The following is a 17,881-nucleotide window of genomic DNA, read 5'->3' as shown; positions in this document are numbered from 1 at the left end:
CACGCGGCGCGTACGTGACGAGAATTTTCATCGCGTTAATGGGTGTGCGTAGAACGCGCGTTATTAAGCGCACGTCCTAAGAGTGAGATGTTCCCGGCGCCTGGCGAGATCTCGATTCGTAGATCGATGATGATACAAACCGTTTCCTGATAAATAAATCAATATTTCTTGATAGAAAATGAAGAATGATTTCTCTCCTCGACAAGAGAACAGATATTATCAATATTTTAATCATCAATGATAACGGAAAAATGAACTTTGACGGATCAAATACTGAGATGAGCAAAATAATATTGGAAATAGAAAATATTTTATTTAGAAGAAATTATTTAAATGAACTTTTAATAATGTTTTAATTAATTGTAATTATTTAATTGACTACTTTAATAGTTTGAATTTGGAGTGTGTCTACCACTGATTAAATGTGAGGCACGTGAAAATAGGTGAATCCTTTTTTAAAAATAATTTCAAGTTGCAATATTACTTTATAAATTTTAATTCTAAGTTTGTTTAGTAAAATATTTAATGTAGAGATTTAAAATAAAAATAAGAAGTAGCATTTAATTAAATTTTGACGGGATATGAAAATAAGTTAGTCATCATTTCTCAAAGTTTGATGTAAACAAAATTTAAGAAAGGTCGAATCTATCTCTTTATTTTTTCTTTTTTTATTTTTCACTTAGTATGCATCCATCGTACTTTCCCGCGAATGCACATATACAGATAAATGGAAATGGTGTGGCGTGCGACCGAATCGGCCGAAAGGATATTAAAAAAAAGGAACTGCAGTCCATGTCGGCGTTCGCATGCTGTTGGTTTTTCGAATGCGAGCCGTGACTCATCGCTGAAAAGACTGTTCATTAGCATTTACTTTATGCCGAGAAATCACCTATTCTCCGAGTACTCCGCCAATTACAAAACACGTCGTCGTATCGAACGAACCGAGGCAGAAAGGTGCAACTTTTTATTCCTCTTCGCTCTTCGAGAAAGAAGTCTCGATCCCGATAGTTCCTTTTATTATGAGGGACCAATTAATTTCCAATGAACTTTGAGGACGGCAGCTGCGTACGAGGAAAAGCTTTTCATACCGGTGCTTCATCTCCCTCCCTCCCGCCCGCTATTTCCCTCTTTTTCTTCGCCCGAGGACCCGTCTCTTTTTAAGGAGAAGAAGCAGCAGGCTTCTCGATCGTCCTGCTTCCTGCATCGTCGTTCCTCCTTGTCTTCTTTTCCCGTTGTACCACTCCCACGGAGCCTTTTAGCCAAAGAAAAGCCAAAGAACAGATGCTTCTTTCTCGCCGAAACTCGGTCCTTCTCTCTCTCGTTTCAGCAGCAGCAGCAGGCAGGTAAACGCGAAGGTTGCAGTCAGATGCAAATCGCAAGCTTTTCCACCCCGATTCGCTCTGCTCGAGTACCTATCGAGGGCATTCTCATCCCTTCTCTCAACGGGATTCGCCTGCGACAATCATGAAGGGAGCTCGCGTCAACATAGACAATGATAGTGTCCTGGTCTTTGTTGGAACGAGAGCATAACCGTTCGACCTTTTATCGCTTATGGCCCGATTCTAATCGATCATTCGGAACCAGCAAGTTATATCGAATACGCGTATATCGCCCCCTTATTATTTGATGATATCCAATTTTGTTTATTTTATTTTTATTTATTTATTTAATTTATTTATTTTTTCCAATTTTATTTTTCTGAAAAAAAAAACGTTTCTTTTTCAACGAGGCGCATCTGGATATATTCCAGCATAATATTTCTTTTATATTTTTCTGATATCATAATTATCGCGATTTTATCGCACCTCCGATTTCTCGCGGAAGCGGTGAATAACTTCCGTCGAGAGTGCGCGATTTATGTGTTTGGGGAGCCATCTCGGACGGGGCCCAGGATAAAAAGAAAGAAATCGGGCTATATCACGAGCAGCGAAGGCAAAACTAAGGCAAACGAAGAAAGGGAGAGACCCGAGAGAACGGAAGGAAGAGGGAAAGAAAGAGAGGGCCGACGGGAGAAACAGCAGCTGCAACAGCCGATCACGTATCGCGCCGGGCCCAGTGGTGGGGCCGTCCGGTAGAGTCACTCTGGGAGAGATTATTATCGGGCACCTCGTGCTCGCTCGCCACCCTTCGGTCGAGTTCGGGCGCGTGGCACGCGTGCCGTCTCTCCCTCCACCTTCGTGTCCAGACGAAGAGGCCCCGCGTGCCTACTCTCCTGGCGAGAGAATTTCCGGATGATCGAGAAGACCAGGTATTCGGAAAATAAATTCTAATCTGGAATAAGTTTTCCCTTTTTGCGTCAGAGCAATCCAACTTTGATGCGAAAAAATCTTTTTCCTGATTGTTTAATTCTGCAATTTCAACCCTTAAAGCTTAGATATCCGCAAAGGTGAGAAAATACGTCGAAATTGATTTTGTTTCTTATCGAGTCAAAAATATATCGAGATTGGAGCAGGATGATTTATGATGTTTTCCGGCACGACCTTTACGTGAACCAAATCGATTCGTCGAGATTGAGAGCGAAGACGATACTCCTCGCAAGGCAATCTGGAACGTGCTGTATTGACAGCTGCGACGAAATCGCGATTAAGCAACCGGGCGTCTTCGGGTCTTTCCAGGTGGAGTCCGGGATACGTGCGTCCACTTATGCCCCGAGGGACTTATTCGACCGTCTTCTCCCCCCAATCGCGACCCTCGTTGAATCTTTACCAATCGCTCGGAAACTACACAATAGTATTAAGTGGATCCGACAGGATTACGAGTCATTACGTGAATCACGCTGACCCGACGACGCGCCCACATTAAATCGCTATAAATACGTCGACGCATTTTTCGTCACGAACCTTCTTCTCGCGGCGATGATGAGAGAAGCGAAAAGGGCGGAGAGAGATTATTTCGCTGATTCAGCAAATGGCTCAATAAAACACAATCTTGCCGCCAAATATAATCCCATTCACCTAATGAAACATGATTCTTTCCACACCCACGTAAGAAAATACACGTGGTGGAGCAAAAAAAATATAATTTTAATTTTCTCTTAATTTATATATAACTGCAATTTCACGATACGTTTTTTCCAGATAGAAAGTACAGAGTTGGATTGCTATTAAAAATTAATATATGTGTGTTCTTGAACTTTACAACTTTATATTCTAACCAGACTTGATATTCGTCGCGTCGAAGCGATCTTCCGAGAAAACTTTACGCGACGACAGGTGGATCCGCGCGATTTCATGGCGTTTTATGACGCTCAGATAGAAACCGGAAGGAAGAAACGAGTGGGAACGCGAGTCTCCTCTCTTTATCTCTCTCTAAGGTTTTCGGTCGGACGGATATATTTCGTTTGCACGAGCGGCAGAATTCTCACAGCCGAAAAAGCAGTCACGGGACGCGCCGTTTGTTTGATTCGCAAGCACTCGACTTAATCCTTTTCCGTGTTTACTTTCCCAGCTCTCGGCTTTCCGTTGGTACCCGACGTGTTTTATCGCGGGTTTCATTCGGCACCCTGCCAAAAAGGCGAATTACGACGCGCAAGGGATTGTCAGTTTTAAATCCGGATATCAAATTTTTCTCTCTATCAACAATAAAACGATAATCGTATTTTCTTACGTTATTAATATGTATCGATAAATACGATGGATACGATATTGCAAAGATATTATTAGAACGAGTGTATATTAATTAGCGTGCGTATTAATTAGCGAAAATAAATGCTTCTCCAACACGCAAATAATTTTTTAAAAATTAATAATTCTTCAATATAATCAATATAATCGTATTTCCGCAATAAGGGAAAAATTTGAGAAAAAAATGAAAGGTACACACAATGATTAAAATTCTTTTAAAATTTCCTTCCAAATATAACAATATTAAAGTCATGTCTCTGCCTTTCGAGTGCGCGGATCGATGAATCCCCGATTAGCATAATTGTCGCATAAAATTCACGAAGCTCGTATACCGATCAAGATCAAGCGACCTGATCTCTCCGCGACTCAGCTGCGGCATATTTCTCTGAAGTGAAGCAAACCGTCGCCGTAAGCTCGAGATTAAACTCGATAATATTCGCAAATTAACATACTTTGCTTTCGCGTAACGAATGGCCGGTAATTAAGCGATATTACTGTCGACTTTCTCGTCGAACTCGCAATGCACAGATGGGGAAAAAAAGACTGCGGTGAAATTCAATTCGTAATCGCGGTTGCAGCGAGATTTCGCGATTACGAAAAATACAAAGTAAAATACGAATCGCGCGCAAAATGTGTAACGCATTAAAGTTAAAATTTGCAATTATGATGTAAAGAATTATTTAAGAGAGAATTTATTTATGTTTAGGAATTTTATATATGTATTTATATACAATCATTTATTTATATACTTCTGGACAAAATTAACGCATAATTTTTTTTCACTTTTTCTTTAAAAGCTGATATTTAAATTTTAACGAAAAATTTTAAAGAAAAAGTGAAAAAAATTATGCGTTAATTTTGTCCAAGAGTATATGTATAATTTAAATTCTGAGCTTTGTAAAAGACTTAAAAAAAAGACAAAAAGATAAAGGACCTGTAAAGTCACATTTACGCGAAATAAAATAAATTTCAGAATAAAACAAGCCCATTTATATATATAATAGTTAAGCTATTTTATATACACAGTATTCTATATTCTATCGTAATCAGAGAACGAGATACATATCGCTCGAAATGTCAAAATTATCGCACTTGACGTGCGCGTGCACCCCCGTAAATCTTTCGTCCCCGCGATGTACAATTGGCGGAAACGCAATCCGCAACCCTCGGACGGTAATTCATTGAAGCGTTTTCTGCGTGTGTATGTGTCGTTCCTCGTGCGAGAAAGTGCACGCATACCAGCAAAAAACAGCGCATGTGTTGTCCAAGACCGCAACGTGGTCTCGGCCACACGTAAGCTTTTGCGCGCGTGCTTATGCGTATGTATGAATGAAAGAGCAACGGATATGAAGGAATACACGAAGAGAAGGGAGTCGCGTGATAGATCACACGTGTGTGTGTGTGTGTGTGTGTGTGTATGTTTGTATGAGTATGTATATGTGTACTACGAAAAGGTGTATCCAGTCACGAGTAAGTACACGAATGTGTAAAACGTGCTTGTGCTATGACATATGTGGATTTTGTATATATCTGCGATTATTGTTTATCTTTTAGTTCCCTTTCGTATCAGTATGGATTAAGATAAATATTGATAAATATTGATATATCACATAAATTTCAAAAAGTGCGGACTACTTCTCGCATTGATATTTTACTTGATACGTATATTGCTTTACAAATATCCATTATCAGGGTTATTTTTTATATTATCTTTCAATTTTTAATTAAACAATTCAAATTTTTCTTCCAAAACATTTCGCCCGCATTTTATAATAAATAAATCGTTAATTTTTTTATTTCTTCCTGAAAAATGATATTGATAGCCTATCGATTTGAGCATCTGTGATGCCGAGAAGTAAAAGATAGAGAGAGAGAAAGAGAGAAGCGCAATCCACGTGGAACGAGATGGGGAAGGAAGACGGGGGAACGACGAGGCCGGAAGTGGTTTCATCTGGCTCCCCTGTTGGTCTGACCTGTTGAACCACCTCATGACCGGAAGTACACTGTACAGCTACGGGCATCGGGACGATGCCTCTACCTTCTCTTTCCTTCCTCATCCTCGTCCCCATTCTTTCCCTTAGATGCGGCGAAGAAAACAACAAAGGCTTCCTGTTCTGTATAGCGGCATCTTATCACCACGTTGTTTACCTGATTACGCGACCGTGATTTACTAGTTATACCGGCTGTCGGCGGCTTTGTTCCTACTTGATTTCCTACTTGAATGTCTCCTTTATTTTATCTTTACACAGAGAAAAATGTATGCTGTATTCAAGTAAATATTATTTATTTTAAGTATATATCATAAGTTTGTATATCCGCAAATATATCACAAGTTCACCACAAGCATTAAATTTAATTGAATATATTCTGAATTTTAGTAAGTGCAGTATTTTAGTCAAGAATATTAAATTAAAACAAAAATTTGATTTGCTTACTACATAGAGTTGGCGTAAAGTAAGTTTGATCTTTCTTTGATGCAACTTTACAATATTCTTGAAAAGAAAATAAATTCTTCTTTCGAGTACATGATAATGAGATTTTCTAACACTTGTGATGAATAATTGATATTTTAAGACTATTATCAAGAATATATTCTTTGCTGAAAAAAACTATTACTTAAAAAAAGAAAAATAAACTGAGTAATCGCTTTTCTTGGCAGTAGAATGATATTTTTCTCTGTGTAATAAGAGATAAATCTTTTAATAAGAGATCAATCTTTTTTAATAAGAATGTGGCCCGCCTATTCGGGAAGAGCTGCAAATAAATCGAAATGAGTCTGCTTTAATGGCGGAGCAGATTTATTAGCTGCAACACTTGGTGGGGCAGCCCTGCAAAATCCGGAATGAAGGTGAGATAGGGGTGAGCCGGAGAGAGAGAAAGAGACGATTCCGCGCGCTCTAACTAACAATGAGGGACATGGATGCGTGGCCGAGACAGGTCCGGGGACCATTGTGTGCTCCGGCACAATACCCTGCAGCCGGGAGCAGAGAGTATGTGCGCCATAATAATCTGTCACCCCGTATAGCACTCCGATGCGTATGTCCCGCATAATACGTGCCGAGAGAGAGAGGGGTAGAGAGAGAGAGAGAGAGAGAGAGAGAGAGAGAGAGAGAGAGAAAGAGAAGGAGAGAAAGGGGAAGGCAGGGGAAGAGGGATTTAGCCATTTTTGCCTTATTCCGTAACATCAGAGAGACTTTTGCGTAGCACGATCGTTGATGCTGACGAAGGGCAAAAAAATTGCAGGACAAGTGCACATGTATACGTGCACAGCTCGTCATATGTAACACGAATTTATATACCTCTACATACTTTTTAAGAAGAGATTTATTCAAAATGACAGATTTTTATTCTCGTGAATCAATTAACTTTCAAAGATATTATATTATAAGAATACATTTTTTTATTTAATCTAGCTCCTGCCAAAATCGAGTCTGTTGGCGTTAAATTTTAATTCTTGAAATTATTGACGAAATAATAAATGTTGGCAAAAACTCGGCTCGGTTTTTTTTGGACAGGAAAGCTAGCTTTAATCTTCTTTTTTTACGCGAACATTGACGAGTCAGGATACGAAGGAATCGAAGAATGAAAAGGAAGGAAGCGCAGATGACGCGCAATCGCTGCCTCGGCGTGTGCTCGAACGTTATACATTATACGGTATTAGAAAGGTGAACCCCTGAATTAGGGCAGTTGGCAAATATCCAGATTAGGGGTCTTCCACGCGAATCTCCGTCGAAACTCGGTTATTCCGTGCGGCACGTACCACAGAGAATTATCGAACTTCTCCGTCAAAAAAAAAGAAATTTAACTCGTGCCCGATTTTCAATCGCGATGCACCTCAATTTTACAATCATTTCAACTCGAACAAAATTTAATTTTAACTGAAATCTAAAATTAATACATCATATTGAATTTTTAAATACTCGGACACCGTCAACGGGTATCTTCGATAAATCGATCGAGATAAATATCGATCGATAATCACAATCTCATACGAGGCCAGTCGGTTCCGAACAGAAAGTCCCTCGCGTGACTACCCTGCGCACGGCGTTTCATTAACTGATTTATCGAATTCGATCGTAGGTACGGCCACTAGCGGCTGGCAAAATGCCTCCTGACATGTGCGCGGAATTTCAGGCCGACAAATTAAGTTTAAATATTTCTGTGAGACACATATTACGGCTGGTTGCAGGTGCATCGCGCGACTTAATTACATCGCCAACTCGATTCCTCGATTCTCCAAGGTAATCCTCTCTCTCTCTCGTTTCGTTAAAATTTCTCGATAACCGTTTATTCTCATTTGATGATTTTTTATTCATCATTGAATCCTTGTGCAATTTTATTATACATATGTCGATTTCGCATACACAAACGATCTAAAGCGCTGTCGGGAAAATGTCACGATTGACAAACGCGAGATCTATTTCCTCCGCCATTTTTCCCCGTATTTCATTCATTCGTCCGTCAAAACGTACTTTGATATCAAAATTAATTTTTCGCCCTTGGTATCGCGAACGAATGATCCGCCGAGTGATCAGCCACACGCTACGCAATACGCACGTAAACGCTCGTCGCGAGCGTAAGAAACGTAATACGCTTAAAAAGAAGGGCATGACGTCACGCGCGAGGTGGTGGCACATGGCGCGTGCCGCCGGATCCGTAGATGGGGTACGAATTATCGTGACGCTCGCGGCGGAGGGAGGAAGGGGGGGGGGAAGAATCGCGCGAGCTGTGCCACCACCCTGCGGACGACGCTCTCGCGCGGGAAGGGGGGTGCAAGCAGGGGGCAGGCGCCCCGAGGTGTCCGCGAGCGAGCGAGCGAGCAAACAGGCAGGCGGACAGGCGGGCGAGCGAGAGGTCCGCGCGAGTGGCTAGGGTGTCGTACGCAGGGACTACGCACGCGGTGGTGGAGGTGGGCGCGTGCAGCCGGCCTGCAGCTGCCTCTTGACGGCAGCCCCCTTTCCTTCCCCATCCCCCTCTCCCTCTCTCTCTCCGGCCCGCTGCCGCGCTCCCTCCTGCCCGGACGTACGGTCCCCGCGCGTCCCGCAGGCCCACGCGTCGCGCCACCGGCGCAGCCGCCATCCACCACCCCTCTGATTCGGTCGGGCACAACCCCTCTTCCGCCTGCTCCGGGGCGGCGAGGGGGAAGCCACAATTATAAGTAGGGGTACTCCCAGCCTCGCTACCTCCAGTCGAGGGTTGCACTTTGGGACGGGCGTGCGCGCGCGCTATCACTCGTCGTACAACCCCACGCACGCACGCACGCAATGCGCGGGAGTAGGGAGTAGCACGGGATACCCGCCGACAGCGAGGAATATCAATTTTTTTTACGAGGTACGAGAGAAGGTGGAAATCTCGCATATATATATGTATATATATATATATATATTTATATACATTATACACGCGCATCATATATATAGTTGATTCCTGCAAGGGAGCGAAGGGGATCGGGGCGAGCGAGAGCTCGCCATCTGTCGTTGGTACTCGCGCCGGTACCAGAGTGCTTCGGTGGTTGTCGCGAGTTCCGCGGTGTGGCGCTAGTGCGACCGATTTAGTGGCGCGAATGTACAACTAGGAATCCTGAGGAAGAATAATCGAGAGGAGAGGAGCGATAATTTACGATCAACGGGAAGGATAAATCCTAGTAAATCCAAAGAGACTAAGATTAGGAAAAAGGGAGAACGACTTTCGCGTCAAAGCGACGTCTCTGGAGCTTTCACGCTACAACGCCGGTTTCAAGAGCAGCGGACGCGCTCGTCGACGCGACCATCGGTACTAATCTGGTGACTTTGGCATCCACCCCTGTCGGCCGGTTCACCCCCTTCCTCGGCGAAGAGGGATCGCGCGAGACGGGCGCATTGACTCTCGTTCATCCTCGAGACCCCGTCACGCGATCCGTGTGCGGCATCCTTAGCTCCACCCCACCGCCGCGTCGAGCATCCCCCACCACCATCGACTCCCCTCCCTACAACGTCGCTCTTCTCCGAAGCACGGCGCTGCCGATCGCCGAGGGAGTATTCCTCGCGGCGCGATCACGGCCGATTCAGTGTACGACCCGTCGTTGTTGCGACGATCTACGAGGACGAGAGCATCGTAGCTTGTCGTTTCAGTGTCCGTTTCGCTCGTTGGCATTTTTTCTTTTCTTTTTATTTTGAGAATTATGACCGCGACGGGTTCGTGACTCGTAAAGAGGAAAAAAAAGGGAGAAGAGGAATCGCGCGGCGATCATCGAATCATGGAACAAGAGAGAGAGAGAGAAAGAGATAGATAAATCAAGAAAGAAAAAAAGAATCCTTCGCGATACTTTGCACCATCTACGGCGGGTCTCACGGATATATACTGGAATAAAGTGTGTCAACGTCAAAGTGTGTAAAAAAAAAAGAAAAAAGTGAGCTATCGCGCATGGTAATGTAAAATAGCGGCGCGCGCGCGAGTGCAAAAAGTGGTGAGATAGCTACCCTCATTCGCGTCCCATTCGCTACGCGCTCCCGTTACCGCAAAACGACGGCGACGGCGACGAGGAAAGCGATCGGGGCGATCGTCGAGAGTACCGGGCGCGACACCGGCTATGCAGCAGCGGCCCGGCGACGCCGCGGCGAGCAGGTAACGCCGACGACGACGACGACGACGAGAAGCAGCAGCAGCAGCGGCCCGCTGCCGCTCACCCCTGCCGCGCGCCTCTCCCCCCGCCGCCCATCGCCGCGGAAGAAGCGCCGGGCGGCGCGTGAAACACCGAGGGATAAGTGACGCGTCAACATGTGGACCACGATGCTCGTGTGGACGGCCGCCGTCGTTCTTCTGCCGACGCCCCGAGCGGTAAGTAAGACCGTACTCCCCTTCGATAGTATCTTTCTCTCTCTCTCTCTGTCTCTCTTTTTTTCTTCTTCCCTCTCGATCTCCGATTCGAACAAGGAATTTGATATGTAAATATCAGGCGATATCGTAGTCCGATTCATTGGTTCTTTATCGGAGATTACACTCGAAAGTAACGTGAGAAAAATCTTGACGCTAGATGAGGGGAGAATAAAACGCAATGAGACGATCATATGATTCGTGGAAATGACACACGAGCACGCGCGTTCCCTCGAAATATTATTATTGTTTATACGAATGGAGTTTATCTCTGGAACACTGTTATACGCCGCGTGTTGTCATCATGTAATTATTAGCACGAGACGTTTGTCAACTTGTGCCGGCTCGACCTTGGGCATCGCGATTTGATGAGTGAGCTCGATAATCCTCGATACTCGGAATAAAGGTCCATATATCGCCCCGTACTTGCTCGTATATATAGGATCGCCATTGTTGTGCGTGCGAAAGGGGAAGGAAGGCGCCGCAGATGGGAAAGATTGGAATAGCATCGACGTAATCGGGGCTCGCGCTTTCGTAACTATCCGTAACGCATTCGAGAAATGCTCTGATCTATCCGCGTTAAAAGCGACCGAGCGCGTTTTACGTTGCTCGTCTCGGTGCGAGCGATAAATTAATCGCCCTCAACCGCATTCGCATCTTTCGCGTAGAACAAGTTACAAAGAGGGCAGTTTTCTCTCACGAGGGATCTTTTCATTCCTCTAATCTTGTACGTATAAACAAAGTTTCGTTTTTATCTTCGATTTTAATTTTCTCGTTTAGATTCCAGATTATTTCGATAGGCTTAGGAATAGAATTTCTTTTTCAAATAAACAGTAGTAAACGATACTAAACAATATCCAATTTCTCTTGTTAGGGGCTCAAAATACGAACCTTGGATTAAATTATATCAAGTACTTTGACCTTAAAATATTCAAGTATTAAAGTAGATGTTAGATTGAAAATTGTGTATGTGTGAGATCGAAAGTGGGAGAAAAATTTCGACTCGAATAAGTACTCGGCCGGCTCATCGATGGTGTTCATTAACGGTGAATGACAGCTTGTTCTGGTTACTGTACAAAGATGCGAAGAACGTATTCTAAACACTAATTTGACGGATGAATCAGTCATTCAAGTACTTGAGAGATACTCTTTATTTTCGTGTAAAAATGAAATCTCTTTGAATTTATCCGACAATCGCGATATCGAGAAAAATATCTTTTTTTTTTTTGTACACTTACAATTTAAGTTTGCTGAAGCCGCGTTTCTTATAGACGATTGAATGCGAGAGGTGCATTTTTCGCGTATTATATGGCCCGTTTCTTCTCTCGGTTTTCTCTCCGCACGGATTCCGAGGGAATTCTTCCTGGGAGAGATGTGTCCCCCCCTCTCGCCCCTTCCCTCGCACCCCTCTTCTCTTGCTCTCCGTCTGCCGTGGATCCTTCTCGCGTTCTTCGTGCACATCTCTGCCTTATCTCTCAGCGATGCTAAAACCGCTATTCGCTGAAGCATGCAAAAATGATTTCGTTTTTCTAGAATCTTTTCTAATATTTATAAATTTTTCGAATTTCATTAATTATCATAAAATAATATGTATGTTTAAATATGCGATTAAGTATCGTGTCTAGCATAATTTTGTAATTATTTTTTATTCCGCTTTTTCATACTTTATTTAATTTTATCTAGTCTTTAATACCGCGTTCCATCAAGGATATTCTCTTCTTTTGAAAGGATTCTGCCTACCTCTCTAAACATAAAATTCTCTCCTCTTACCATTCAGAGCAGTAAGATCGTCCCTAACGACGGATTCGGTGGCGCACGCAACTCTAAATCTGGAGATGCACTCTTTTAGAAGTGTCTAACCCTGCTTTTTTATCTCTCTCTCTTCCCCCGATGGTGCTTCTAGCGATGGTTTTAAACCGCATTAAGCCTCTTTGACACTTATTCTCGGTTCCTCTTAGGATTCGGCAGCATTTCGGTAAGCGGTCGGCGAAATTCTTTGTAACACCGATAAGTCGGCGGTAGTCGCACAATCGGAGGCTAAACTCTTCTTTCAAAGGCGTCTGAAGGGTGAGCCGGACGGCGAAAATTCGTTTTGCGTGTGACGAAACGCACCGTTTTGTCTCGATGTTGCCGCCGCGTGGTGTGTCGTATCCGTAAATACGCGTGGCGGCCATTCTCAGTTCCCAGAATAAACTTCCAGCGCGCCAAAAATGAGATTCCTCATCGTGAGAGGGCAGCGCCGAGAAAGAGAGAGAGATACGTGTGCGTATCGGTGCGTCCTACACGCAACTCTCGACGTCGCGCGCTCGTTTAATCGTTTACTTTCGTGAGATACGGACTAACGGGACGGGGATTCGCCGCGACCAAGTGCATCGACTGTAAATCCCGCTTCAAATGCAACGCGAGGTACGGCGATTGAAGACCTGTTCTTATCGCGAAGGGTATTCGCCTTGACATTCGCGTATAAGTAAGAGCCAGGCTCCATTAGATTTAAACACAAAAACTACAGTAAATTTCACTTAAAGATCAAAGATATATAAATTTGATTAAAAAATATGATATGAATTATTAAATATTAATATTAATATTGCCTATCTTTATATTACAATTTCTAGACAAAAATATATAATACATATAATGAAAAGTGATGCACGAAAATGAGATAAACAGCCTATTATTATTCATTCTTTCATTTTAAAAATAGCCAATCGTCGCGAGTCGATCGAATTGTCCCGCGGTGCAAGCCTTTATTCGCAAACGAACGTTTATTTATATCGTGCAAGGTCGCGTGGAGTATCTTATTTTTCAAATTTATGACGTGTGAATTGTCGATCCATCTTTCAAAATTACAATCAAGTATGTACAAAATTATATATAAAGGAATTTTCAAGATTCTGATGACATTAAAAAGTCTACGCGCTATCTGTATAATAATGTCAGCTGATTCGAATAGCTCGATAGTAGACGTAGATGAGAATATTCTTGCTTTTCCGATGGCAGGTCGCGAATTTAGTTTTTTCAATGGCAATTGATAGACGATCGCGAGACGAGAAGTTCGATAAGAGGAAAGCCAGTGTCGGGCTCGTCGTTCGGATCTCGCTTAAAGAACCTCGCGTTCGCTCTCGGCTATACAATATCTTGTGGGAAGCTCCGTTTCAGGATTGCATTCGTGTGCGTTTTCGTCTCTATTACATACACACAGGGACGATCACACGTTCACGGTGGTCGAGCACTCTCGGCGTCGCGACGACGACGACGACAGGGAAAATGAGAGACACATATTGGACGTCGACTCTGTTTACTCGATATAAAAACGATGTCTGGGGGCAAATGTATCGATAGCCCGAGGAAATCGTTGAACCCGACTAACGTGTGTGCCTTCTCTATTTTTTTCCAGATCAGAAAATTGCCTTCTTATTTTATATTTTGTTTAACGAGTTTATTTTTCCAATCAAATAAATTGCGATAATTGCGCTAGTTAATCGCCCACCATGATATTACACCGTCGAAAAACGCGTCGATTGACGCGCCCTTTTTTATTTTGTATCTCGCGAGCTGGTTCTTTACTCGGTAATTTCGTTAAGCAGCGCTTTCGCGAGCCAACTAGAGCGTTGATGCATTTACGAGCTTGGTTGGCCCCTTTTTGCAGGCGGTTTGCATCCACATGGATGTCAAAAGGAATATCCCTGTCGCGGTTTTAGCAAGAGCATCTTGGCATTTGATCAAATGACTGAGTAGCAGGAAAAGATGTCGATAGGCATCTCTTCACTTACTCTACCGAATTAAGATATTTGAATTAATATAAAAATTTTAAACATTTTTTAAGAGACACCTCTCGCTATCAGCTTTATTCAATATATAATTTCCTTCATTTTGAATATATCGTATAAGGGCATTAAAGAAAAAATATCCTGCAATTTGTTATTTCGAACATTTGGCCAAGCCACTGACCACCATTTTTTCTCTTGTAAAGTGAGAGAGAAAATGATCAACTAAACTGAGCGTAACATGAATCGACGCGGACAAAAAGCTAAATCGTCGAATCTGTGGTAAATCGTGGTGTATTTTCGTAATTCGATTATAATGGCGAAGCGCGAGCGGTAACGTCTCGGGGATGCTACATGTCTTGTGCAAAGAGAGGAGGGACGCGCGCGAGCTTTTTGTCGGCTCGACTTGCTTCTCTCCTCCTGGGAGACGTGCGTGACACGTCCGCAAAAACGCGCGCGCACACGTGCTCCTGCGGCGTTTCACGTCGTGGGGCACGAGACGACGATGACCCCCCTGTCTCGCGAACGGAGAGAGAAAGAGGGAGGGAGGTCTCGTTTGATAGCGAGTCTTGTTCATGTGTCTCGTGATGATTCGCCGCCAACTGTCGACCAGACCGACATTATTAAGATCGCATTACGATCCCACGCGGAGCTATTAAAGATACTCTCTCGATACCCTGCAATATTCGACGCCCCTCGAAGAGCCTTTTACCATTTTCAATGTTCATGATTAAAAATTAACCAAAGTTTTTAGCGAAAAAAATCATCTAATGCGAATATTTTTAGAAACATTTTTAAATTTAATTTTTTTATATTTATTTTTCGTCAAGAGAGAAAGAGAGAGAAAGTTTCTATTTTAATAATTTTTAACAATGGCACAATTAATAAACCGCTTAAAATGAATAATTTCTTCTAATTTTAAGTGCTTTGCTTTTGATTTTTAATATTAATATTTCTAATATTTTATTAACTCGCATCGCTATAGTTCTTGGAAAACTATGCGTGCACTCGCTCGAGGGAATTAAAACGCGTGTGTGTTTCACAGGTGAGCGCCTCGGGGATGTTCGAGCTGAGGCTAAAGTCTTTTGTGAACGAGTACGGCAAGGATAGCCTGGGCAAGTGCTGTTCCGGCAGCGCGTCCAAGACGGGCGAGTGCTCGGGAGTATGCAAGACGAGGTTCCGGGTCTGCCTGAAGCAGTACCAGGTGAAGATCGACACGACGTCGCCGTGCACGTACGGCGACGTCGTGACGCCCGTTCTCGGCGAGAACGTGGTTAACCTCAGCGCGAATGCCGCCCTGCCGAGCTTCAGCAACCCCATCCGGTTCCCGTTCGAGTTCACGTGGCCGGTAAGTCATTCGCCCGTTATATTTTATGTGTCGTTTAATCGAGCCGAGAAATTCACGGTATCTTCTTGAATTTATCGAGAGATGAAAGGTATACATCATTCATCATCGTTGAATTAATTAGGATATTTGATTGAACGAGACTTTTAATTTCATAAAATATATTTATCGATAAAAATTTAATCAAGTATTTTCTAAGATACTTTTAATTCTGGAACACTAAATCTAATGGAGATGAAAAACATTTAGAGAAAGTTTGGAAGTTTTTAACTTATCATTTTTGATATTTTAATTTTTTCTTATTGATTTAAAATTGTATAAATATTTCTAAAAAATTCCTGAAGAATGGAATGATGATTGAATCTATGTAAACAGTAATAATTCTCGAAACCGTGTAAGTGTTCTAGAATGAAAATTTTGATGAAAATTATTTTAGTTTCCCAGCAATATTTTTATCAAGAGAAAGTTTGTTAAACTTTCTACAGTTGATTTGTAATAGTGGCAAGCCACCTTGTATTCTTCTGAAATAATAACACGATACGTACACTCTGCTGTACACGTAGAATAGACCTGAGACAACCTAAGGGATATATCATTGTCGAATTATACACGATGATTTATAAACTTTCACAAGACGCTCGCGAACAACCTCTCGCGATAGGTTTACAAGAGGCGTGCGCACGTTGGAGATTTTTTGCCAGAGTCGCAGATTAGCATAAACGTTTTCAATGTGGGAAGTAAGAAATGTCGACGACCGTGTGGTAATAGATAACATAGCTGCATGTTCCACATAAATTCGCGTGGTGTAAAATACAAGAAGCGAAAGAAAACTCAACCTCTGTCGATATTTTTCTCCTATAAAGACTTGCGACACCTTAGACAATTAAAGACCAAGTGTTGAGAGTTTCTTCCGGTCTTGGTGACACGATGCGGATTTTTCATTTTAAAAACAAATAGATTGGTAAAGTGATCCCCATTATACAGGGTGTTCTAAAAAGGTATGTCAAAAATTTAAGGAGATATTCCTCACACCTGAAGGATGAAAAAATGTTATATGGACATAGGTGCGGAAATGCTTATTTCAGGAGTTGAAAATACTGTTAGCTGTATTACTCACACAAGGAAAAATTTAGGATTAATTATTGTAGACGACAATCGTTTAATTAGGCTTATTTACATTTGAGTATGTTACAATAAATGTTGAAAATGTTCACCATTTTCCTGAATACAAGCAGTGACACGTCGACGCATCAATTCACGGACACGTTCAAAAAATGTCACCAGTGCGTGATATTCAAGATCTTCGTGACCGCATCACTGCAGGTTGCGAGACAATCCGTTGTACGCCAGGCATTTTTGAACGTGTCCGTGAATCGATGCGTCGACGTATCACTGCTTATATTCAGGAAAATGGTGAACATTTTCAACATTTATTGTAACATATTCAAATGTAAATAAGCCTAATTAAACGATTGTCGTCTACAATAATTAATCCTAAATTTTTCCTTGTGTAATACAGCTAACAGTATTTTCAACATAACTCCTGAAATAAGCATTTCCGCACCTATGTCCATATAACATTTTTTCATCCTTCAGGTGTGAGGAATATCTTAAATTTTTGACATACCTTTTTAGAACACCCTGTATAAAACAAACTCACATATTATTTGATTCGTCAATTACAGATGCATTCGATTTTATTCCCAATTAACAGTAGAAATAAGACGGCAAAGGTACGAAGAAAGAGAAAAAGCCGACAGCGACGCGGACTCTCGGAAAAGAACAATGCTTTCCGTTCGTTTAACCGCAGCTGGTCACGGATGCTAATCGGGCGAGTGTATTACCTGACTCGGTCTCGTTGCAGCAAACGCCGGAACGGAGATAAGGGACACGCGCGGAATTGGCGTGCGCTGAGAAATTACGTGCGCGAAAACGAAATCGCATCGTCGATCCCCTATGCAACGTACGACGATCCTATCTCGCGCGGAAAACAGTCTCGCTCTCGGTCCGGCCGACTAATTAGCGCGGAAGTGGCCGGGGAATCTCGCGTGCGCAAGATCGAGCGAGAGGATCCTGCGCGGCTCCTGAAGGTTCCTCGCGAAGATCGAGACGACCATCGCGATAATCGGCCCGGCGTTTTCCGCGATTAATATGCGCGTTATATCGCAAAAATCAAAATTACATCACCACCGAACGGTGAATAATTACGAAGCGAGTCGGCGGATTGGAGATTGCTTATCGGCCGGTCACCCTAGTTGTCGATGCACGTGCGATGCGTGCGGGAAGTGGCGAGG

General features: G+C 42.8%; 2 protein-coding genes across 3 annotated transcripts in view; both read left to right on the top strand.

Moving 5' to 3' along the window:
- Ino80 (chromatin-remodeling ATPase INO80) overlaps window positions 1-9,895 on the top strand; it is a 67,897-nt gene extending 58,002 nt beyond the window's left edge. Inside the window, exon 29 of the mRNA XM_083102051.1 lies at window positions 9,199-9,895. Within this exon, the coding sequence (XP_082958177.1) occupies window positions 9,199-9,410 (212 nt within the window). The 3' untranslated portion in view covers window positions 9,411-9,895. The remainder of the gene's footprint in view (window positions 1-9,198) is intronic.
- Window positions 1-17,881, top strand: part of Delta (neurogenic locus protein delta) — a 78,494-nt gene that overhangs the window by 22,114 nt on the left and 38,499 nt on the right. The window contains exons 1-2 of one of the 2 annotated variants that reach the window (XM_083102060.1): window positions 10,040-10,439; window positions 15,288-15,590. In XM_083102060.1, coding sequence (XP_082958186.1) covers window positions 10,380-10,439; window positions 15,288-15,590 — 363 coding nt within the window. In that variant the 5' untranslated portion in view covers window positions 10,040-10,379. Of the gene's footprint in view, window positions 1-10,039; window positions 10,440-15,287; window positions 15,591-17,881 lie in introns of those variants that run through there. The other variant, XM_083102061.1, reaches the window with a different exon arrangement.

This window comes from Camponotus vicinus, unplaced genomic scaffold (genome assembly GCF_025532165.1).
Source record: "Camponotus vicinus isolate PSW18456_S1 unplaced genomic scaffold, iyCamVici1.0 SCAF_6, whole genome shotgun sequence".
Lineage (NCBI taxonomy): Eukaryota > Metazoa > Arthropoda > Insecta > Hymenoptera > Formicidae > Camponotus > Camponotus vicinus.
This window is presented reverse-complemented; position numbering and strand designations above follow the sequence as displayed.